The 25935-nt window shown below is 36.3% G+C and overlaps 1 protein-coding gene across 2 annotated transcripts in view; it reads right to left on the bottom strand.

The window, feature by feature from the left end:
* GASK1B (golgi associated kinase 1B) overlaps nucleotides 1–25935 on the bottom strand; it is a 48894-nt gene that overhangs the window by 6981 nt on the left and 15978 nt on the right. For both annotated transcript variants that reach the window (XM_074229056.1, XM_074229057.1), the window contains exon 3: nucleotides 18241–18455. In XM_074229056.1, coding sequence (XP_074085157.1) covers nucleotides 18241–18455 — 215 coding nt within the window. The remainder of the gene's footprint in view (nucleotides 1–18240; nucleotides 18456–25935) is intronic.

Raw genomic sequence — 25935 nt, 5'->3', positions numbered from 1 at the left:
ATTATCTAAGTTTGATCACCATCCTCTCACTTTTTGCTTTCACTTCTTCCTTGTCCCACCCAACCCCTACTCCACCATGCCTGGCACTGTCTAATCTAACTAGAACTAGAAAAGATAAGCCAGTCATCCTGAGCTGTTCTGTAATGATGCTTAATTAAGAATAATTCATGCACTAAAAAGAGAAATGGTACATAGGAGGAATCTGATGCCCTTCATGGCTATTTACATACATACAACTTAGAGCAAACTGCTAATGGGAGGAGTAGATATTTCAAGTAAGATGACCAGCAGATATAAAAAGAGTCAGAAATTTCATACAAGAGTGGCAGTAGTATGGTCATAAGAACAGAGATATGTCTAAGTACACAAACAGAAAGTCAAAGACCTGCCCTGAAAGTGGGCAAGAATTCAAGAATCTGTCTGCAAGTTGACAGAAAAGCAAGTCAGCTGTCTCAAGGGGTCATGATGAGGGAACAATAGTTTGTCCAAAGAGTCAACTGATCCAATGGTCATATCATACAGGTTTACCCATTATCACTTTAAAGAGAATAATTAGTCTAATGAGGATAACTCAGAAAATTTGTTAAAAGTTTCACTGAACTCTTTTAAAAGATACAGCTTTTATTTGCATAAGTAATTTCTTGGCCACATCTGGGTAAGAAAATGAAGCATAATCTATCTAAACAAGATATTACCTGTAGTTCTGTTAAGAACAGGAAAAAAAGGGACTTCCAGCCAAGATGGTAGAGAAAAGACAGGCACTGTGTTAAGCGCTCCCTGTGTCCCTTCAAAAATAACATGAAAGAAACCTCTTAACAGAAACTCCATCTACAAAACCCAGAAAAAGAAGCTAGGAGAAGAACACCTACCAACAAGGTCAGTCTTAGGGGACTGTGAGTGAACTGCGAGAGGAGACCAGAGGATCAGTGCAGAGACAGTAATGGGGTGGGTGGGTGAAGGAGCCAAAGGACAGAGACCTTGGTGAGAGGTCAGTGGAGAACCAACTTTGATGGTGGAGTCTTTCGCCAGGGGAGGGTAGGTCTGCAGCCTGTAAATCATCCAACTTGGTGCAGGACCTGAACTTCATACTTTTGGAGCATTCTTTCAGGAACAAATGGTAGCCAGACACCCCACCCCCTCCCCCCATCCCCTCAAACACAGGTGTGGACTAAGGTGCCCACTCAGCTTAAAGGGAGATTGGCTTCCAGCCCATTGTTCAAGCTTAACTCAGATCCTACTGCCCTCCTGCCTCCCTCCAGAAAAAGCAACCAGCACCCCTACTGACCATCCTTAGAATCACTAAGCCAAGTGAACAAAAACTCTAGGATCTTCAAAAGCAATCCTCTGAGAGCCAGCCCCACACCCAACACAAGATCCTAGAAAAATTAAGAAAAACCAGTGTAAAGGGGACCCATGGAGAAATACTTAGAAGCACCAGATTCTAACCCAGGGAGATCTAACACTTCTAGATTCTAGAATAACTCTCCAACCCAGAAATGCTTCCTTGAGGAACTCAGGAAGGAATTTAAAAATCAATTGGAAAAGTTGGGAAAAGAAACTCAAGAGAAAAATAACACTTTGCAACAAAAAACCCCCAAACATTGGAAAATACAACTGGACAAATACAAAAAGAAAATAATTCTCTCAAATTCTCAATTGGGCAAATAGGAAACTCCTTCAAAAATAGCATTGACCGATTGGAAAAGGAGTTGCAAAAGGTAAATGAAGAAAATTCTTCTCTAAAAAAAGAATAGAATCTGTGGAAACTAATGACTTCATGAGACAACAAAATTCTGTTAAACAAAATGAAAAGATCAAAAAAATAGAAGAAAATGTAAATTACCTCATCAGCAAAACCACTGACCTCAAGAACCGATTGAGAATTATAAGACTTCCTGAAAACATTGAAGAGAAAAAAAGCCTGGGCTTAATATGACAGGATTTACTGATGGAAAACCACCCTGATATCATGGAACCGGAGGGCAAAATAGGTTTCAAAAGAATACATAGATCCCCTCTGGAAAGAGATCCTAAAATGAAAACACCAAGGAATGTTGTGGCCAAATTCCAGAACGATCAGATAAAAGAGAAAATCCTGCAAGAAACCAGAAAGAAACAATTTAATACCAAGGAGTAACAGTAAGGATTGCACAGGACCTGGCTGCATCAACATTAATGGATTGTAGGGCCTGGAATGAGATATTCCAAAAAGCAAGGTAGCTTGGAATGCAGCCAAGAATCCACTATCTGGCAAAGCTGAGCCTTCTCTTCCAGGGGAAAAAATGGACATTTAATGAACTGGGAGACTTCCAACATTTCCTGATATAAAGATGAGAGCTAAATAGAAAATTTGGACATCAAACAGGAGGCTCAAGAGACACATGAAAAGGTTAAAAAGTAAGGGGAAAGGGAAAAAATGCTGCTATCCAATAAGGTGAAACATGCTAGATTCTACCTTAGAGAAAGACTTTAATAACTCACAAGAATTGTAACTCTATTAGACAGAATATACATAGCCTGAAGTGATGGACACTCATAACTTTTCTGTGACTCAGATGGAATGATTTAAAAACAATACCTCCTTTAAAAGGGGGACCATAAGGAAATGGGAGGTTGGAGGAGATTGAATGAGGTAAATCTCATTACATCAAGAGGTACAAAAGACCTATTGTAATAGAGGGGAAGAAGGGAGGAGGTGAGAATCACCTGAATCTTCATCTTATCAGACTTAGCTTAAAGTTAATTTACACACATTCAGTTACGTTAAGAAGAGGGGGGATGGGAAGGGGAGAAAAGGGGGAACTAACAGAAGCAAAGGGAAGGAGGAAAGGCAAAAGGGGAAAGAAATGGGAGGGGGTTGATATAGGAGGGCAAACACACTGAAGATGGTGGTATTCAGAAACAAAATACTGGGGAATATGGATAAAGGGGGAAAATACAAACAGAGGGAAGATAGCATGAACAGAAGTAAAGAGTTAGTAATTACAACTTTGAGTTTGAATGAGATGAACTCTCCCTTAGAATGTAAGTGAATAACAGAGTCGATTAAAAAACAGAATTCTGTAATATGCTGAAACTCATTTGAAGCATTGAGATACATATAGAGTAAAAGTAAAAGGTTAGAGCAAAATATATTTTCCTTCAGCTGAAGTGAAAAAAGCAGCAGTTGCAATCCTTATCTCAGACAAAACAGCTGCAAAAATAGATAGTGTTAAAAGAGATAAGGAAGGACTCTATATCACCCTAAAAGGTACCATAGATAATAAAGTAATTACAATACTGAATATGTATGCATCCAATGGTATAGCATCCAAAATATTAGAGAAGTTGAAAGAACTACAGGAAGACTGCAAAACCGTAATACTGGGAATGGCTTAACAAAGCAATGGTATATGTATGTCATGCAACACTTTTATTCTATTAGAAACCAGGAGAGATGAGAATTTAAGGAAGCATGGAAGGATTTGCATGAAATGATACTGAGTGAGATGAACAGAACCAGTGAAATCACCTGATTAGAGATTAGCCACCTTGAATCTCCAATTAGCTGCCCTGCTAATTGGAGATTCAGAGTTAGATGAACAGAACCAGAGAAACATTGTGCACTCTGATGGCTGTGGGGTGATGATCAACCTTGATGCATTTGCTCATTCCATGAGGGCAACAATCAGGGAAAATTTTGAGCTATCTGCAATGGAGAATACTATCTGTATCCAGAGAAAAAATTGTGGAGTTTAAGCAAAGACCAAAGACTATTACATTTAATTTAAAAAAAAAAACCTATTATCTTATTATGTAATTTGCCATCTCTTATATTTTATTTTTCTTCCTTAAGGATATTTCTCTCTCATCACATTCAACTTAGATCAATGTATACCATGGAAACAATATAAAGACTAACAGACTGCCTTCTGTGGGAGCTGGGGGTGAGGGAAGCAAGATTAGGGGGAAAATTGTAAAATTCAAAATAAAATCTTTAAAATGCAATAAAAGAATAAAAAGAACAGGGCAAAAAATAAATCCAGAAATCTAGGCTTCTTTCCACCCAATTCCTTCTCCCCACATAGGCATTAGCCAAGAAATATTACAGAGTCTCCATGCAATTCACTCATTCTCTTTTTTTTTTTACATTTCTAGATATGAATTCACTGATGTAGTACAGATGGTCAGACTGCAAGTCAAAAACCTAGTCTGTATATGCCTCAGCAGATTTTTAAGTATTTGGAGAACTATATTCTATTGTGACACCTCTTTCCATACCCTGAACATTGTGCTCACTATATCAGTGTGGTTGACTAATGATTATCACAGGCTCATGCAAACACATTTGCATTTGGATTATTCTTCTCTGCACTACAATTGCTAACAAAAATGTGGCTATAAAGAGTTTCCCTGGCATTAAATAACAATCACTCTATAGAATATGTCCCATTTCTCAGTGAATGGGTATTTATTCTACCAATCTATTTTCAAACTGCATGAAATCAACTAAAATTGGAGATGGAAAAGATCTATTTGGGTTCTCTTTGCTATTCCCTTGACAGCAGTAGGTTGTTTCCTGTGGTGTATTTTTAAAGTGCTTTGTCCAATCTAGTTCTGAATGACTCAAAAGATGATGCTTTCTTCCACCATTTCCCTTGGCAGACTGCTGCAGTCTGAGCCTGTCAGACCTTACTGTTAAGAAATGTTTTTGTATTCAGCCCAACTTTCCTTTTGCAAAATGTTATCCAATTAAATCTAATTGTACCCATTCGCATAACCAGTAGACAAAAAGACCAAAAATTATTCCAAATGAACATTAAGCATATATACATATATGTATGCAAACATACAAATTTATATATATATATATAATATATATATATATATATTTCTATTTTCTACACCATCAAAAATCACAGATCAGACCCCTGTAAAGCCCCCAAAAGATAGATTTTATACATTTGGGGGGGGTTCTTTTGGAACAATCCCTGTTCTTTGTTATAATGTTTAAGAAATGATAAAGTCTTTTGTGCCATTGCTGTCATACAGATAACTAAAACCTAGTGCATCCATTCCTTCTCTATAATTCATTTTCTTTGAACTTTTTCTTTCTACCAGTTCTCAGAAAACCAACTAGATCCTTCCATTTCCATTCATAGTCAGACTAAAAATAATCCACCCTCAACCCTTTAATCCATTCCTTAAAGTTTAGTGCCTTTCTGCCTGGCAGTTAGTGGAGGAACATTCTGTAGCAACTTTTGCTTATTTTTTTAAGGGCGAGGACAGCTTTCAAAAGTCCAGTAGGGTGACTCTCACTGATATGGAAGTAGATTGCTCATTGTTGAAACACTCCCATTTTTTGACTGGTGCATTCCTAAGCACCATAGTTCATGTCTGCCTTTCTGTTGTGGTGTTGCTTAGGTAGTCATCCCCAAAGGGGGTGATGTTTAGGAAAGGTTCTTAATTTTTTTTTAATAAAATAGCTTCAAACTGACTACCAAACATCAGGAGAGATCATGATTAAAGTATGGTGAAATTCCAATGTCTTCTCACTTCTTATCTGAATTAAAAAATTTAGTCTTGTCCATTGTAACCTCCTATATTCATCCATTTCTCATCTTTTAAGAAAATGTGTTTTAAGCATTTCACTAACTAAAATTAACTCAAAAGAATTCAGATGTTTCTGCCAAACTTTCTTTTCATGAGGATATTTTTAGTAAGATTTACTTCTCCTACCAAGGTATTTTTTCCCTCTTCCCTTTTTGGTACCATTACCCTTACCACTCAGCAAGAAAACTTTTCCAGTTGGTTATTTAAATTAGTCCTACTGAATAAAAATAGAAGGGCCCAAAATTCTTGCTGTCCTCTTAGAATCTTCACAGATATCTGACATAGACTTCCTTATATTCTATCCCTAAGAGCTATTCCTTCCCAACATTAAACCAGGATTGTGTTTACTGAAGGCAACTCTAGCCAAATGATTGTGTTACTTATATTTCATTTTCCAGCAAAAATATCAAACATTTTTCTTTAAAGTCAAACTCATTCTAACTAGATCCCCTATGTGAATGATTTCTGAGCAACCAGAGTTGATGGTTTTTGAAATTCTTCAATCTGAAGAAGACTATGACATAAGGGAGAAGATGTTGAGACATGCATGGTTAGGAAAGAAGAGACAGTCATTCACTGACATTTTCTTCAACTACATTACCTGAACAGTTCTTTGCTCAACACCTTCTTCATCTGCCTCCAGCTTCTCCTTCACAGCTTCAACCTAGTTCCAGATTTTGATAACAGTAAACTCTTGGCTCCACTGATTATGATAATAATTCAGTACCACATTTTTTTTCCTTCCTATAGGTGTGTCCACACACTCTGACTCTTGTTAACTGTCCCCAATCATCATCATCACTCTTCAGTGCTATCTGTGTAGAGTCTAGAAACTGAGTTCTTTGTATAAAGTTTCTTTCCTCTGAACTATTTGCCAGAACCCCCTTCTTCTGTTTCTATGATAGATAATTCTTTGGGAAGAGAGATCCTAAAAATTATGTGAAAGTACATAATAATTGTTTGCTGTATATTTTTTTCTGCTAGATTACTTATACATTGAGTTAGAAGAGACAGCATAATGTAGCACACATATAAAGTTAATCAAAATGTCAGTTTTTTAAAAAAAGTTGTATTTTTCACTTTAAAAATGATATCCCCCAGCATATTCCAATAAAAATACTATGGTCTACTTGGGGAAAAAAGAAGCTTCTTTTCTTTTCTTCCTTTTTTCTCATGCCTATGCAATCCTGAAACAAGCAAATGTTCAAGGGCTTTTTGTAGGTTTTTTAAAAAAGAAGCTCATTCTTGACCATGTGAAATTCTTTTCTTACTGTTTGTTGCTCTAAAATTCCACAGTACCTATTGTGTAAAACTCTAATTTCTCAGTCTGTAATTTCACAAATTAGCTCCAACCTTCATTGCCTATCCGTTTTGTATTTTTTTTTTTTACTGTCCTAAGTGAAGCCTCCTTTAACACTAGTTATGTATGGTCTCGTGAGAAACCTGGGACTCCCCTAACTCCCTCTCTCTGCTTGAATCTCTCCTGCAACCTACCTACATCAAAATAGTGTCTTTCCGGAGCAGTCTACAATTCTTTCTCCTGATCACCCCCAGACAAGATTCCTCCCTCCATAACTAGGAACACTTCCTTTTCCTATTCTACCAAGTTAGCATTTGGCACTCGTAACCTCCACCTTTAGAAATAAAACATTTCCATGTATGAACTTACTCTGGGTTTGCACGCCAGTTCTGATAACTAGGTTCTTCATTTGTTTATTTGTGACCAAGCACCTCTCTCTTACAATCAAAGTGATGTAGTAAAAAAAAGACTTGACTTAAGGTCAGGAGAAACCATATTTAAATCTCATTTCTGAACCTCTGTTTCTTCAGCCATAAAATGGAGAATAAACTAGATTATCTCAAACATTTTTTCCAACTCAAATCTATGATCCTCTGATAAAAATCATACCAACTCTTCAGGGTTCTTGAGAAGACTAAATGTAAAGCATTTCTAAAAACCATAAAATTATATATTATATATATATACTAATACATGATAGGATATAATATAATTAATACAATATAATGATATAATATAGAATAATACAGTGTAATATAATATAGCATAAAGAAATTGGTTTAGTATAATACAATATAATATAAATGTTTGTCCAATATCAAAGAAGACCATGATATCAGAGAGATGATACCATGAGAAGCACATGAATTGGATTTCAGTGAGGGGTGTTTTTCTAAGTCACCAGCCTCACTTTCTCCTCCAGAGCCATCTGGGTCCAGTGATCAGATATGATCAGGATGACTGGAGGTGGCCCTGGATGTGAGGCAATCCATGTTAAGTGATTTGCCCAAGGTCACACAGTTAGTGAAAGTCAAGTGTCTGAGGCTGAATTCAAACTCCTGTCCTCTTGACTCCAAGGTCAGTGCTCTATCTATTGTGCCACCTAGCTGCCACACACACACACACACACACACACACACACACACACGTATAGAAACATATATATGTATAGAAACATCAACTATTTATTGTATGAAGGTCACCTGTCAGAATGGATAGAGAACTCATCTCAGAGCACATAAGGGTTTCAAATTCTGCCTCTGACCCATACTAGGTGAACCTGAGCAAATGTCTAATTCTCAGACTGAAAACTTGATGATATACATTGGTAAAGGGTATTGTCTCATGGGAAGTTCCCTTTCTCAGAAACAATACAGATCTAAATCAAAATATTTGTGGTATTATTATTATTATTACTAGCCTACCCTCAATCATAGGTTGCCTGTCCTATTCCCCCATGTTTATAATCAATGTTGGCTACTCTTCCCTGAATTCTGTATTACTTAGGAGTAGAGCCATTGCTTTGTTCTTGATGGTTCTTCTAAATTCCAGATCCCTGTTGAATTAAAGGTTCTAGGATGATATTCACCTTAGCTAAGCCCAGGCAGACATCCCTGACACCAACTGTTTGGCTGGATCTCTTTTGTTATCTGCTGTTATGTTCATGATGTGTCAAAGAGTTTATCCTACCTACCTACCAGGGACTCCCCCCCTCACTATTCCCTACCCCATCTCCAGATACTAAAAAATATTTGCTTAAATATGACTTTGCTTACCTTTAGACCAATAACTATCACAGGTGTTTCTCTCTCTCTCTCTCTCTCTCTCTCTCTGTCTCTCTCTCTCCTCTCTCTCTAACACACACACACACACACACACACACACACACACACACACACACAAATACACAGAATCTGAATTCCTATCCCCCCCCAATCCTCTCTTTTTTTACAAGCAGAAATAGTTGGGAGTACAGACCATTTTCAATTAGGTGTCAAATTCACCAGGGCTTCAGTCATCCAACAATAGGCATCACTATTGTCCTTCACTTGATTTTTATCACCACTCCCTAAAGACTGTTCCTGGGACTCAGCATGTGTTTGACCTCAGGGTTCAAATCATCAGTAGAATAGATCAGTCTCCACCTAACCCGAGGACCTGTTCTCTCCACAATGCCAAATGCATCTGAATTCTATAGCTGAAATTCTGAAAGGCCTCCTCAGCTTCCCAGGATCTTGACCTATCATCTAAGGACTGTCCTTTAAAACAATCAAGATTCCCACTTCTTAGCCTCAAGCAGAAACTCAAATCCTATTGGGCAATACTGTGACTTACAGTCCTATCCATTTTCTCAGTCAATCAATAAACATTTAATAGGCAACTGCGTTTTGTCAGGCACTGGAGATTCAAGGACAAAGAATGATCTAACTCTGACTTTCACGAAGCTTATACTTATGGGAAGAAAGTTGCACATATAAATATTTATAGCACAAATATAAAGTGAATAAATACAAATATATTGAAAGTAGAGGAGGCGGCTAGGTGGCATAGTGGATAAAGCACCAGCCTTGGAGTCAGGAGTACCTGGGTTCAAATCAGGTCTCAGACATTTAATAATTACCTAGCTGTGTGGCCTTGGGCAAGGCACTTAACTCCATTTGCCTTGCAAAAACCTAAAAAAAAAGTAGAGAAGAAAATACAAAATTGAGGCAAAATCTAGTGAAAATTGTTATTAGGTAAAAAAATAATAAAAATATTAATGAATAATAATAAAATGCTAATATTAATTAATATTTATATAGTCTTTAAGATATGCCAAGCACTTTACCACATTACCTCATCTGATCTTGCCCATTTTACAGTTGAGGGAACTGAGGCTTATACACAATCAGGTAACTAATTTCTCACTCTCTTTCTACACTTTCCATCTCTCTCCAATTAAATCATCTAGGGTTCTTGCTTAAGACCATGCTTACTCCACCGATTATCTGCCTTTATATTAGCCACTACCTTGGACTTTAACTACCAGTCTCTAAAATCTGGCATCCCTAAGTCTAAAGCATATTATAAGGTGGCCTGAAATAAATTTCTCTCAAAAGAATTTTGTCCTGATCATTATACTTAATGAAGTAACCAAACTGGGCTTCTTTTGGTCCCCTGTTGTTGCTCTGATTTCTTCCCATATTTGCCATATCATTGCTTCTACCTGATGAAGTCCCTCCATTCCTTCAAGTTCACTGTAATAGCTACCTCCTTCTCAACATTCTCCCTGATTAAGTCACACCTTTCTGAGGGGTGGGGAACATGGACACAAAATACAAGATACATGTAAAATAAATACCAAGAAATTGTGATGTTGAGGCTACAGAAAAGAAAACCCTCCCACTACCCCCATAGATAACTCTTGGGAACTTCTCCCCAGGAATGTAGGGCATTCTGTGATGTGCTAGGATGACAAAGTCATTGATCTGGAGCTGGAAGTGACCTTAAAGGGTCCTTTCATTTTACAGATAAGGGAAATGAGATAGAAAGGCTAAATGACTTCTCCAAGTTCACCCAGCCAGGCAAGATCTGAGGTCATAATTTGAACTAGGTCTTTGTGAGTCCAAACCCAGCCTTCTTTCCATGTACCATTTATTTGCCTTCTAAAAGCCATGGCAAATAGTTCTATCTGAATAATTACATGCATATATGACATGTGTTTATATATATATATATATATATATATATATATATATACATAAATGATGAGCATGGCAATATATGAAAATAAAACAAAGCATCAAAATCATTTGTTTCATTTTTACTTTGCCTTCAGTTTCCATCTACTGTCCCTCTCTGTTTGGAGTCACTAAAAACCATGCTGTTAAGCTTTATATCTTCTCTAAAGAATGTCAAACTTTGAAATAAATGCTACTTCTGTATCTTAATTCAAAATAATCCCCCAGAAGAAGAGTCAAGACAACATTTCTTTAATTACTAAATCACTAAATCAATTACTAAATTAAGTCATACTAAAAAATTGATTACTAAAAATCAGTAATATGTAAATTTTCATAGATTTAAAGCCTACTCCAATGCCTAATCAGAGAGTGAGGGTGGCCCAAAGCTCTCAGAGGTTGTTCCAGGAGAGTCAATGAGCTCCTTTGACAGGTACTACTACCAGGCTAACAAGTATAGGTCTAGTGACAAACTTATTTTCTATCATCTAGGGACCCTCACCATCTATCAGATGATGTATTTGTCCCCTGAAGTTCATGAGAATTGTTTATTCAGATATGAAAAGGTTGTTATACTCTGCTTAAAAGGAGGGAGCACCCACCCTATTGAAATCAGGAGCCTTTGAAAGTCTTACAGAAGTATTTAGATTCCATAACACATTTGATGCTATTTCAATAGGACTCATTCTAAGTTTAGGATCAATATAATCCACATCTGACTTTTTTATCAGATGCCAAACATTGCCTTATAACTAAGAGGCTCAGGAGGGAGTTTGTCAGACAAGTGACAATCTATTTTTAGGCTCCCTCAAAAAAAATTTCTAGTTCTATAATTTATACTACTAGTGTTGCATAAAAACAACTCCTCCCAATTGGCTACACCTACTTATTCAGAGAGGATTTATGAAGGGCAAACCCCTGGGCCTAAAGAGAATCATAATCTTTGCATCTTAGAAAACAGATTTATATGGAAAGTGTAAGTTCATATAATAAGTTCAAGTTTAAAACAATGACTTTTTAAAACAAATCCAGAAAGATGAAAACCATTTCAACTGCAGTATTCATATCATCATGCTTTTTGTTTGTTTGTTTTTTTTAAGCTCTCCCACAGGCTTAACAAATAGATTCAAATCTTTCTCAAGTACCCCTGTGAGCTAGTTAGGTAATGTTGCCATAGGAACCTGAAATCTTCCTTGTCCTCATTTTTGTGTGTGTGAATTTCCAGCCTTCACATAATATTCTCATCAATTTTCTTTCCATAATGCTCTTAAAAGAAAAACATTGATGAAAATAAGCAAAGAAAAGAAATCAGTGGTACTATAAAATAATTTTACTAAAATTGACATTAACTCTATTGAGCCAAGTCATATAACTATTTGACTCATACAAAATGATTCTGAGGAGGGAGGGAATGACTTAAGTTTAAAAACCAGATGGGGGGGGGTAAGTCAGTTGAATTAGGGCAATTATTTTAAAAATTAACAATATGGAGAAGAGAGATAGGGAAAATTAAAAAGCAAATAAAACACACAGGCAAATTTGTTTGGAGTATGAATATGTAATCTCTAAAATTATAGCTAATCTAAGACCAAATCTAAAACAAATCCAGCAGAGAACTCACAAACAACTTGCTCCCATTAGTAGTAACTCAGGGGTGTACAGATCATCTCTGGACTATCCCTAGATGGAAGGATTTCAGGCAATCTAGGATGTCTGAATCATACTACCAAGGATGGTTCTAAAACTAGTGATCTAGAGTTCCCCTGGAATGACAGTCTTTTGTTGTTATTGTTTTGCAAATAGACTCTAACTGATATGGTGCAACCAACTAGTCCAGAAATCAAGTTTTACTGTGTAAAAATTGTGACTTTCTTTCATGATGCCTTTCTTCATACCAATGGGTTTTTTTTCTTTTTGCAAGGTAAATGGGGTTAAGTGACTTGTCCAAGGCCACACAGCTAAGTAATTATTAAGTGTCTGAGGCCAGATTTGAACTCAGGTACTCCTGACTCCAGGGCCAGTACTCTAGCCACTGTACCACCTGGCCACTCCTTATACCAATGTCTTCTTTTCCCATTTAAACAACAAAACAAAGAAGGCTTTTGGCCAGTACTGCAGCAAGCTTTACAATAAGTTTCTCTTATCTGGTACACAGAGGCAGGTATATGAAGGACATCAGAAATCAAAAACACTACAGAAGGTCTAAGAAAGTAATAGTATTCTATTATTTTTTTGGAGAGCAAGTTGTTAAATATTTACTAGTGCACCCCTGGATTCATAGCATTTATTTGTATATCCTTCTCTGCCACTTGTTTCCTTGGTGCTTTCAGATTAAAAAAATTACAAAACAGGCTAAAGCTTAATAAATGTTTATTAATAAATTAATAAATTACTTGACTATCTGTTCCCCTTTATTTCTTTACTGACTGCTAACTCCCTCTGCCCTTCCCTACCTGCCACTAGAACATAAATTCCTTGAGAGTTAAGGTTTTTTTAAGTCTTTGCATTTGTATTCCCAAGTAGATGAAGATATTAATATTGATAGAATAATAGTAGTAGTAGTAATCATTGCTAAAGTATTAGTAGTAATAAGATATGTTTATATAGTATTTTCAGGTTCACAAAGTGTTTTTTTCACCACACTTTGAGAAAAAAAATTAAGAGGTAGAATGCCCAGAATCTCACAGTAGTGGAACCAAAATTCAACTCAAGCTTTCTGATTCTAGCTAGCTAGCAAACTTCCTAATCCAGTAAACTGCTTCCCTATGAATGACTGCTTGCTTAAAGCAAAGAACTGGTGATCTAAAAGGGTATTAGCAGATAATTTTTCTGAACAAACTTTCCAAATCTCTCTCAGAGGGGCATTATCCCTCTCTTCTTGTTTCACAATCCAGAAACTGGGTTAACTTACTGGGGTATCCATATTAACTCAAGAGAACCTCCTCTCTCCTCACTCTTTTAAAACAATTCAATTCAATTCAACTCAATTCAATAAACATGTATTAAATTAAGAAGTTAAAACATGAGAGGCTTATTCTAGATGCTAGAGATACAAAGGCATAAATGAAAACAGGTTTATAATCAACATTTTCTAAAATCATGAAAATAAATAGTGGTATGAGATTATGGTATGAACCATAAGCAGTAGCTGACATAATTAACTTAAACTCAGCATCAGGGACTCAGATGCACACATTTTGCTGCTCAGTTCATTCCAGACTAATTGATACCATCTCAAAATGCATTGTAGAAGTGGTTATGCAAGCCTTACCCATAAGGTCACATTCCCATGCATTCCTATATTCCTAATTATGAGAAGAGAGTTCTTGGAAGTCCATGAGCATGCTGAATGTAATGGAAGGGTGGAGAATCCTATCATTGGAAAACTTTTGAAAGCTTTGTTTAATAAGAAACCTTTTAAATCCCCAAACCATACAACTATTGTTCATCTTTGAGGAACATTCAACTCTACCCATTTTTTTGTTTGTTTTTTGCAAAGCAATGGGGTTAAGTGACTTGCTCAGGGTCACACAGCTAAGTAATTACTAAGTGTCTGGGGATGGATTTGAAATCAGGCACTCCTGACTCCAGGGTTGGTGCTCTATCCACTGTGCTACCTAGCTGTCCCACTCTATCCATTTTTTAATTATGGGAACTCTGCAATCAACACACCCCATGAAGTAGAAAAAGCACTGGATTGAGGTGTCATGAAAGATATATGTTCTAGTCACCATTCTTCTGAGGATCTGTGTGTCTTTGGCAAATCATAGTATCTCTCCAGGTTTCCTCTGAAAATGTGAAAGATTAGACCAAATGATCTTGTGTAGTTCTAGGGTTCTAGAAATATTCCTTAGAAGGTACAGAAAGGATATAAAATGGTTAAGTTAAGGTCTCCTTGACCAACCTACCACCTAACTAAAAATTAGCTAAAGATGGCAGGCAATTAAGTTGCCAGTTGAACAATTTCTCAGAGCCCATATAGTTTGTGCTAAAAATGGAAGAGAGTGTGTTCAGGTTGAAGACATCAGGAAAGACAGGTGACCTGGGTGAGATAATCTGGGATATTCATTCATTTTTTTCACCCTCTCATTCATTCATTCATTCAACAAGCATTAATTAAAGACTTACCAAGTACAAGTTTCTAGACAAGGTGCTGGGAATACAAAATGCAATAAAAAGAAGTTCCATTGCTCAAGGACTTTAAATTAGGGAAGACCTAGGTTTGAATCTTAACTTGAACACTTTTAACCCAGTGTCCATGGGCAAGTCAAGTTACCAATGTGAACCTTGCTTTCCCTATCTGTACAGAATAATTCTGAGGATCAAATGAAATTGAGAAGGAATTACAGGCTCATAGGATTACAGAATCAGGTGGGAGGGACCTTCAAGACAATCTAATTCACCCTCAACATTTTACAGCTAAAGAAAATGAAACCTAGGGAGGCAAAATGAATTGTCACTCATGTGTTGAGGTAAATGTTGAAGAATGTATATTCTTTCCTTACGTGAAGGAGTTGAAGAAATAAAAGGCAGAAGAAATAGCATGAACAGTCAGGCAATGATTAGGGTCGAGAGCACAGGGTTCATAAAGGAGACTGATGAGAGAAGAGATAAGGTTGGGAAAATAGTCTGAGATTGGGGGGCACGTGAAGGAGTTGGATCATCAGAATGCCTGAACAAAAATGTTGAGTGATTTTTCAGTACCTGCAGGATAAAAATCCAAAATGATGTAGGCAAGAAGGAGTTCTTAACCTCGCTTCTATATACTTAAAAAAATTTAACTATAGTTCAAGAAACTTAGTGTTCTTTGTAATCCTGTAGATTTTACATTATGCATTTAAATCATTATTCTATGAAGGGGTACATATGCATCACCAGAATATTAAAGGAATGCACCTGACTTCAAAATTCTGGTTAGATTGAGAAGTATAATGTGGAAGGGGAGACTGACTAGAGGTAGTGAGATAAATTAGGAAGCTACTCCAATATCCTAGGTATAAAAGTGCTTAGATCCTGAACGAGTATATTGGCAAAAAAAAAAGAGCTAGTGGACAGAAGCATTCCAAAGAAAGAATCAACAGAATTTACTGAATGATTGACTATAAAGGAGTTAAAGAGGGGGATGAATCAAAGATGGCTAGAAGGTTTTAAGCTTGGTTTACTGAGAGATGGTGGTGCCATCAAAAGAAGGATAATAGAGGAGGAAAGCTGGCTTGGAAACAAGATAATGAGTTTTCTTTTTGACAAATTGAGCTTGAGGTGATACAAAGGCCTGCTTTGCCATTTACAGTGAATCGGCATCTAATGAACAGAGAAGGAATTTCCTTCTTACTAATAGAATACTTGTAAATATAACATGAGAGAATAGAAAGAGCTTCAGACTTGCAGTTAGAGAAACCTTGATTCATAATTTACTTCTACCATATACTGGCTGTGTAACCTTGAGCATGTCTTGTAAATTTTCAATGCTCTAGGAAACTGTTTCTGAGACAATAGGTCAAAGAAATAATAGTAGTCCAAAGGGAAGAAAAAGGGTGTAGGGGAAGCTGCCAAAAATGGTAGATTTCAAAAGATCCGAGGTGAAATCTTCCAATTCCTCAAACCAGATGAAATATAGAGTCTTGTAGAGTTTTAGTTGTCTTAAAGTACTCTATCATGAAATAATGATAATTCTGAGACCTAAGGAGTTGAACAAGATCAGATTTAGTCATCCCTTTCTTCAAATATGCATCATATTGTACATACATAATCTTAATCAAATTGTTTGCTAATAATCTTAGAGAGAAGAAAAAAGGGGAAGGGGAGGGACGGAGGGAGGAAGATACTTTAATGCTAAAATTTTTCTTTATATGAAATTGAAAATAATTATTTAAAAAATAATTATAATAGATTCTACAAGACTGTCAGCTTTTGTGAAGCAAAAATAGTTGAATGTTGAATAAATATAAACAAATGGTTCATTCAACATAGACTGGATGGTACAACACATATGACATCAGCTCTTGAAGTAGGAAAAAGATATATATGAGATTTGTGACCATGGGTAAGTAATTAAACTTCTCAATGTCCCCAAGAAACTCTCTAAGCTTCAAAGTTATAGAGAATTTGTTCATCTGCTTTAGTGTAACAAGTTTCCGTTGTTTAAGTTCCCTACACTCCTGAAACATCTTTGCCCATCCCCTAAAAATAAACTTGGGTATTGAAAGAAATAGGCATTGAATTCAAATGTGGCATTTTTATGCATTTAAGGAGCTTCAGTAAAAAATAATCATGTAACTTAAATCAAAGTTACATCCCTTTCTTGCTTTCTAAAGTAGCCCAGAATGCCTCAAGGTACTTTTCTGTTGATTCAGCATTCTGAGGTATCCAAATTATCTTCTCCTTCAGTGCATGCAGGAACTAATAAAACAAGGCTATGACTCAGCACCTTTGTGACACAGAAAATGTCCAAATATACCAATGAAAATGGCAGTTACAGACTGATTATCATACCAAAGTCTAGGAGATTATATGGAGGCCTTAAAAAAGTCTTGAAATTCATCAGTTACTCATATTCTTTTGATTCAAACAGGGATGAGCAAAAAAAAGGTGAAAACTCAGAAAACTATTGTTCTCTATATAATAACCATTCCAGTCAAATCCTTTAACCTTTTTGAAGTTATCCAGTTTACTAAGCTTGCTAAGTAAGGGCTAATGATTCTTGAGACTCAGATCTACATGAGAAACATTTAAAAGGCAATGGAGAGTCATTAATTCCCAAAGAAAAATGGAGGAGTTGCTACCATAATATCAGAATTCTAGAGTTGGAATGGACAGTAGAGGTAATCAAATTCCACACCCTCTTTTTGTAGATGTATAAAATGAGGCCCACAGAGATTGCCCAGTGTTACACAGCTAAAAATAGTATGTGTGATAGGATTTGAACTGATTCTACATATAGGATACTATTCACTATATCTAAAATTTCTCACAATACAGTATCCTGTAAATTCATAAGAAGTCATCTAACCCAACTCTGCCATTTTGCAGACGAAACCAAGAGAAGTTAAGTGAGCATCCCATGATAACAGAGACACAGCTTAAATTTGAACTAATTTCTCTGACTCTAGATTAAATGCATTGTTTATTATATGAGATTTCTGCTCTAAAGTCATTGCTAGCTCTATTTTATATCAAGTAGGATAGTGGAGTTCTCTTCATCTCTGGGCAACTAGGCAGTTCAGTGGATAGAGTTCCAAACCCAAAGTCACTCATCTCCCATGTTCAAATCTAGTTTCAGACATTTAGTAGCTGTGTGACGCTGAGCAAATCACTTAACTCTGTTTGCCTTAGTTTCTTCATCTGCAAAATTAGCTGCAGAAGGAAATAGCAAATCACTCTAGTATTTCTGCCAAGAAAAGACTCAGGGTGGGTCACAAAGAGGAAGATGTGACTGAAATAACTGAACAACAATCTCAAAAATTCATCTTTCATTTAATAAACAAGAACTTCCTGGGATTTTGCTGGGGAATATAAGAATCCTAACTCTTCTGTATTCAATGTGCTAAATTTCACCCACTCAAGTCTACTATACTTAGAGAATTCAAATAATTATTGGACCCAATCATTCATTTGGTATTAGCTTCTTACCTGAAGCAGAAAATCAAAAAGCGCCATCTTCGACCATTCATGGTGATGTACTTCAGTACACCCCCATTCAGCTTTGGGTGTTTTACCATTTTGCCAACACTTTTGCTTGAGTAATTGTTGATAAGCACCCCAAGTGAGTGAAACAGAAGAATGACTTCCATTATCAGTGGGAGATAATGATGAGTCCCAGAGAATCACAGGGCAGGCATGTCCATCTAAAAAGAAGGAAAGAAACAAAAATAAACTATATTAACATGCCTTAGAAAAAAATCACTTCCAAACTCTCTGTTCCAATTTCCTCAACTGTAAAATAAAGAAGATATTGAAAAAAGAAGGGTGTGCCCATCAACTGGGAAATTAGAATTATTAGAATGAATAGATTATGATAAATGAATATAATTGGATATTGATGTGCCTCAAGAAATGATAAAAGGGGTAATTTCAGAGAAACTTAGGACTTGTATGAATTGATGCCTAATGAAGTGAGCTTGAACCAAGAGAACCACTTATATAATAACAAAAGTGGAAAAGTCAACAACTTTGAAAGACTTAAGAATTCTGATTAATATAATAACGAACTTAGATTCCAAAGGACTCATGAAGGAACCACTCAATCTTCATCCTGATAGAGAAGAGATAGATTCCAGGTACAGAATGAAACTACTTTTAATATGACCATTGTGGAGATCTTTTTTACTTGACTTCACTATGTTCATTGGCTATAAGTATTTTCTTTTTCTTTAATTTCACTGGAGTAGGGGGAGGTGGAAGGAAGATTAAATTTGTTTTTGTTCATTTAAAAGATAAAATTTTAAATAAAAAAACTTTTCTTCTCTAGTCTCTGGCATGAGAAAAAAAGGAACATAGGGGAAATCAAGATGATGTAAAAACAAAAAATAAAATGGAAAAAATAAAACAATATGAAGGAGTCAGACTAAGGAATTTCTAACATCCCTTCCAACTTCAGTAGTCTCTGATCCTAGACTTCTGTCAGATGATCTTCTCTGATAGACTCTTCAACACTGCTGGGATATTTAAGAACCATTTTTATATGAAGATATTTGATAGATGTGGTAGGAACTGGTTTCTAACCACCAAAAACAACGTCCTTTGGTTAATGTGGTCACACTCCACTTCTAAAAACAGTCACCACAGAAAAGGAAAAATCCCAGACATTTATAATTGTCTATTCAATGTCTGAGTAGAGTTACTCTCCATTTGTAACAAGGCTGTCTGCTTTTCTGAGGCCATACTATGATGTCAGAAAGACAAGGATTTTTACAACAAGTGAAATTGACTGAGTTTCCTAACCCTCCAATATAATCTACAAAAAAAAATACAAGTAAACTCATTATACTTCTAATACATAAAAGATTCTGAGCTAGATATAGGGAGAGAAAACAGGGAAAAAAAACAATATAATCCCTGGCCTCAAGGAGCTTAGAATGGGAGGGATAAGACAAGGACACAAGGATACACAAGTTTGTATTTAGCTCAGTACAAGATAAAACGTGATAGAAGCTAAGCTGAAATCTCAAGTGCTTTTAAAAAACTTGAGTGGGAAAGATCATTTTCAGTTAAGAGGATAAGCAATCCTTCACAGATGAGCTTGACTTTGAAGGATATAAATAATTCTCAACCTTTCAAGATGGCACTGGTATACCAGGAAAAATTCCAAATGTCCTTAGGAAAAGGTAGTCAAATAGGATAAAGAGATTATGAGGGGAGACCTTGGTCATTGAGATACAAACCAGAGATGTTAGAAAACCACTGTTGGGAAGGTCACCACCAGCAAGGGAATAGAGCAGGACTGGGCTGGGGAAAACTCACCTGGGATGTGAGTAAGTTTCAGAACTATAGATGGAGCCTGCTGGTCCTCACCTTCCTATTTCATGGGTAATTTATCATACAAGTCACTAATGGACTTTGCTTTCCAATGAATTCAACCAAAGTACATTTGATTCATTATGCAGCATGAAGCTCATGAAGTCAAGAGAGGAAACATGTCCCTTCAGATGTTTGCACCCTCCCTGAGACAAGCTTCAGTCACCCTGACCTCATTAAGACTGAGGCAGGCAAATACATTGAATTATGAGAGGCCAAACTGAGATCAGCAAGAATTCCAGTTCAACCAGAACACAAAGTAGATGAAGGGTAGCTATTGAAATAGATTAGACAAATAGGTAACAGAGAAGAAAATGGATTATCAGAAAATACTGTATTTTCAAGACAGCTCTAGAAGTTTTTGTAATTATGCTGAAGATGCTTCTTCTTGTCATTAAGTAGGAACACATGATTTGGCTGTGTGACTTTAACCCCAAGTCTAGCAGTTGGCTCATATACTCAGTCAGTCCTCATCTTCCTCAAGTAGACTTCCCCTGGTTTACTTAAAAGAAACCCAGTGAAAATATTATGATTGCAATACCTTAATCTTACTCATCAAAACTGTTCCCAGTCATTGGATTATGTTGAATTCTTTTAGACCAAATCTCTTGATTACAGAATTGATCATTGTTTGTGATTTCACGTTTTCTTTAACTCTTGTATTTTTAGATTTTTCAAGGCAATGGGGTTAAGTGGCTTGCCCAAGGCCACACAGCTAGGTAATTATTAAGTGTCTGAGGTTGGATTTGAACCCAGGTACTCCTGACTCCAAGGCCGGTGCTCTATCCACTGCTCCACCTAGCTGCCCCTTCTTTAACTCTTTACTCCTTATCATTCCAAGTGGAAGGAAGTAAGAACTTCCAGGATAATAGGCTTTTAAGATTTTGTGCATTGCAACTTTCAATTATATTGATAATAAATTTTCTTTCAAATTAAAATATAAATGAATACCAAAATATATTATTTAATGATTTGAAATGACTGGATTTGGGGACAAGGGAAATATAGTAGGGGAGAGGAAGGAATTCAAGATGATATATAAGTTTTGAACCTGGATGTCTGGGAACATTTCAATCCTATCCTCAGAAACAGAATAGATGGGTCAAAAGAGGGTTCTGTCAAGGCAAAGGCTCCACTTTGTATAAAGTGAATTAGAAATGTCAAGGCAACATCCATGCAAAGATGTCCAGAAGATAACTAGGTATGCCCAGAATTAACATTTGGGAGAGTGAATGGAATTAAAAATACTAAGTTTTCCAAGTAGAGGTGTCACCTGAAGCCATGGAAATGGAGAAGGTCATCAAAAGAAGAAAGAAAGAAAAGAGAAGGTCTGGGATAAAGCTCTGAGAACCTCAAGAAGAACAAGGACATTTGACTTGTCTAAGAGAGAGTGCTCAAAGTAAAAAAAAATAAATAAATTAGTAAAGGATCCCATTTCACACCTTGCTTAGAAAACAAATTTCCCCAAATATCATTTCTTCTTAAGTATATGTCTGGACTGTAAAAATCTCTCACCCAAGTTGCTATTTTTCCCCTGGCTAATGACTTGTTGAAACTTCTTTCTTATTGCTAAACTAATTGGGAGAAATGGTCAAGTATGACCAATCACAAGTCAAGATTAACAATGTATGCAAGCTATTTTCAGTCTAAGTTTCCTCTTCAGGAACATGAACCACATGAAGTCTTAAGGTCTTACCTTTCCATCCCTACGATGCCAAGATGCTAATATAGACAGAAGCAGCATTGGAAAGATATAAACACACATATGGTTGGAGCAAACCTCTCTCCACAAAATCACAGAAAATGAGCTAAGAGCTTTACTTTTTATTCTGGGATCCCAGGAAGAACCTTAAAACTACCCAAACAGACCCATACACACATTTTTAAAAAGTAGCCTCTAGGCTGTAAGCATAAACTAGTCAGTTCATTCTTGACAGACTCAGAAAACAGGTAGATAACTAAAATCTCTGAAATGATAATTGGAATGTCTTGACATGTCTCAGGAATTTTTAAAGACTTTTTTAAAATAGATTCCATGTTCCTGGGGTCTGGTTCTTTAAAATTTCTCTCACTTGTCAGTGCCTTGGATTTTACCATCTCAATAGTTTGCCTTAATGTAAAAGTTCTTATCTCAAGCCTTTAATACAGGAAACATTCTAACTACCCTCTAATTTGGTATTAGGGTGACCTCAATAACTTTAACAGCATAGACTCAATCATCCTAATCACCCTCCTTCCAGTTGGGGTTCTTTTCTTCCTGCAATCATTTCAGAAATGATGGGGAGTGCAGATCATAGCCTTTGATAAAGCCCTGGGGAAATTCCTCCATATTAAGGTAAAAGTGAGAAGAAAATGTACCACCAAATTTTATTATTCATTTTCACATATTCACAAAAGTCAGGAAGAGAAAAAGAACATAAGGTGAAAATCATATTAAACATCCTATCTTCTTTTCATAGTTTCACTCTTTCCTAGGCATTTCCATCTAATGGTTGACTTTACTGAAAACTGTAAGGCCTTCATATTTAACTCTTTCCTTTAGTTGGGGGAAGGGTATAGAAAGATGGTCAAGACCTGTAATTTCGTTCATGTAAAGAACTCCTGGTGTATCAAATCCATGGCATGGCCACAAGTGGAATTGCCTGGAGCACTGGAAAGTTAGACAGCCTGGTCTTGACTACAGTTACTTAGAAAAAGAACTTAAACCAGGTTTTTTTGACTGAGATTGAGAACAACCTTCTATTCCCTACACCTCTCCTAATTAGCATCCTACATTTGGGAGAAAGCATAGAATAAGTGGACAAAGTTCTTGGAGTTGGGAAAACTTACATACAAATCCAATTTCAGATATTTCCTAGCTAAATGAGCCAGGATGAATCTCTTACTCTATGCCTCAGTTTCCTCCTCTGTAAAATGGGAATAATAATACCACCTCCCAGGTTGTGAGAATAAAATAATGTATGCAAAAGGTTTGCAAACCTAAAAAGCACTATATTAATACGAGTTCATGGAATCATAGATCTTGAGCTTAAAGGGTGGTGCAAAGCTGCAAAGTTAAAATTCCTTTAAAAAAAAAAAAACAAGTTCAGAGAATGTGACTTACCCAAAGTAAGGTAGTGAATTAACTGTAATTCAAATTCATATCCTGTCCCAAGTTCAGTCCTCTTTCCATTTTACTGCTCTGGTTTAAGCTTCCAAAATGCTGCTCCAAAACTTGCCCTCCTTCATCCCCCTCCCAAAACAAATATTGAAGCTTCAGAGTACCCCACCAATTGAAGAAACATCTAAAAACCATGTCAGCCAGGTGACTCTCATTTAATCAAAAATATTGAACAGAAGTATAAAGAAGTAAATGAACTCTCAATTCTCTTCTTTTTTGGAAGAATTTCAAACTTGAGGGTGAGCAGGAGGGAAGATAAGCTAGTCTTTCAAGATTCTAAGTCACTTCAACTTTAATTTCAAAGAAACTTTGGAGATGAATTTTGCATGGACTCATTCTTGGGTCACCAGATATGGGAAAATCTTTGAACAATGTTTTGAAGTCACTCCAGTGTTTTTAGTCACACCTCTAGTAGTCCCTCAATTATTATTTCAAATTTCCAGTGCACTAATAAACAATGGAAAGTGACATGTCAATGGCCTTTCATTGAGGAAACTTTTTTTTAATTCCCAAAACTCCACAATAATCAAAGAAAGTCAGAATATCACACAGAAAATAATATGTTGACCCAGATCAAAGAGCTGACTTTGCTATTTTCAGGAAGTTATGAAGAATGATGAGGAAGCCATCACAATTACATATTAAGTTCTAGAAAAAAAAAATGTTCCCAATTTTTAAACTTTAAGTATCCTTCTAAGCCACCCACACATGGTAGTTTCAGCCAAGAGCCCAAAATTAATGTTTGAATTCTTCCCCACACTCAGGCACATTTTTCAAGGAGCACTCAAATTCTTCTGATCATCCTCTAGAAATACTCCCTAGCTATCCTTGCCCCAGAGGGAACAAGCAATACCCAAGGCAATTAGGCAATGAGTAGTATTTGAGTCACATATGGATCATTTCCATGTAACCTACAGTCCCTTAAGATTTCCAATTGTTTCGTTAGACTAATTTGGCACAATCTATGTGGTACAATGCCTTTGGGCCTCCACTCACATTACTCTTTAGATTAATGATGCTTTTTGCAGATGTAGATCCAGAGTCAAGGAATTGATGAGAAAAGTACCACAGATAAGGAAAAAAACATAATTGTAGAAACTCTTGATAGGAATGAAAAGGACATGGTTGGATTTGAGGGAGTGACTGAGAAATAGGGGCTATAAACAGCACACTGGTTCAGTCAACATAGACTGAAAAATTTTATTAGGTTTTTCTCTTCTCATTCTGGCCTGTCAAAATGATGTACTATTCTATTCTCCAGAGATATCTTCATGGTGGGGAGATAGAATTTTAGCTGTCACAGTGAAGAGAAAGCAAGCTTTATGACATGAGGGAAGGTTCAAATGAACTAAAGTCTATTCATCTGCCTTGAATATTGAGACTTGCCAGTATATCTTGATGTTTGCTATTCATTTGGTTTTAGTCATCTCTGACTCTTCCATTTGGGGTTTTCTTAGCAGAGATACAAGAGTAGTTTGCCATTTCCTTCTCCAGTTCATTTTACAAATGAGGAACTGAGGCAAACAAGGTTAAGTGAGCTGCCCAGGTTCATACAGTTAGTAAGCCAGATTTAGATTCACAAAGAAGAGTCTACATGACTCCAAGCCTAGCACTCTATCCGCTGTACCACCTAGATTATTACTTTATTTTTTAATCCAAAATGCCTACCACACAGTCCACAGCTAGGTGACTCAGTGGAAAGAACACCTACTTGCCTAAGTAAGTAAGCTGAAAACTTTTCCTGAATTTTTCTCTCTTCACAAGTATTTTAATTCTGTATAATAAAAAGCAAAAGAAGAAAATCCCCTTGAAGCAAATGAACATATATAAATTAACAATAATGATGGCATTTATAAAAGATTTTAAGGTTTGCAAAGTGCTTTACAACTATTCTCTTATTGTTTCCTCTCAACAATCCTGGATTATTATATTCATTTGACAGATGAGGCCACTGAGGTAGACCAAAAGTTAAGTAGCCTACTCAGTTACATAGGAAGTATTTGAGTCTACATTTGAACTCAGATCTTCTGGACTCTAGTAAGTCTATTGCTCTATTTTCTGCATCACCTTCTACTTAGAATAAGAATTCAAATTTTTACAGTTTGGAAAATATATCATCAAAATTTTATTCAAAGATGATTACATCAATGTTATTTATACTTGTAAAAAATGGAAATAAACTATATGTCCAAATTTGGGGCAGGAAGTGGGGAGGTGGAAGGAAGCAGATATGAAGAATATTAGCAAATATGGAGAAGTGCTTGAAGTGATGCAGAGCAGGAAAAAAAAGAACCATAATCATGAATCATTGCCATATTAGGGGAGAAATCAATGAGAATAGACAAAGATCCCTACCACAGTCCAGAAGAAATAAGTTATTACAATAATTAATGGACTGAATTCCACTTACTTAAATGCAAACAATTGTAAAGTAGACCTGAGAATGCTGTTCCCTTACCCATTAAGCATTAGTGTCTTTATATTGCCTCTAATATCAAATGGAAACTTCCCTACTTAGCAACAGTTTGGTCTTACACAGTCTTGCCCAAACTGTCTACCTTCCATGGGCACTATACTCCATCCTAAACTCTCTGATCTAACCAAGATGACTGCTACAACATGATATTCCATCTCCTCTCTGTGCTTTTCTA

This window comes from Macrotis lagotis, chromosome 3, assembly GCF_037893015.1.
Source record: "Macrotis lagotis isolate mMagLag1 chromosome 3, bilby.v1.9.chrom.fasta, whole genome shotgun sequence".
Taxonomy (NCBI): Eukaryota; Metazoa; Chordata; class Mammalia; order Peramelemorphia; family Peramelidae; genus Macrotis; species Macrotis lagotis.
The sequence above is the reverse complement of the archived record's forward strand: the minus strand, read 5'-3'. Positions and strand labels throughout refer to the sequence as shown.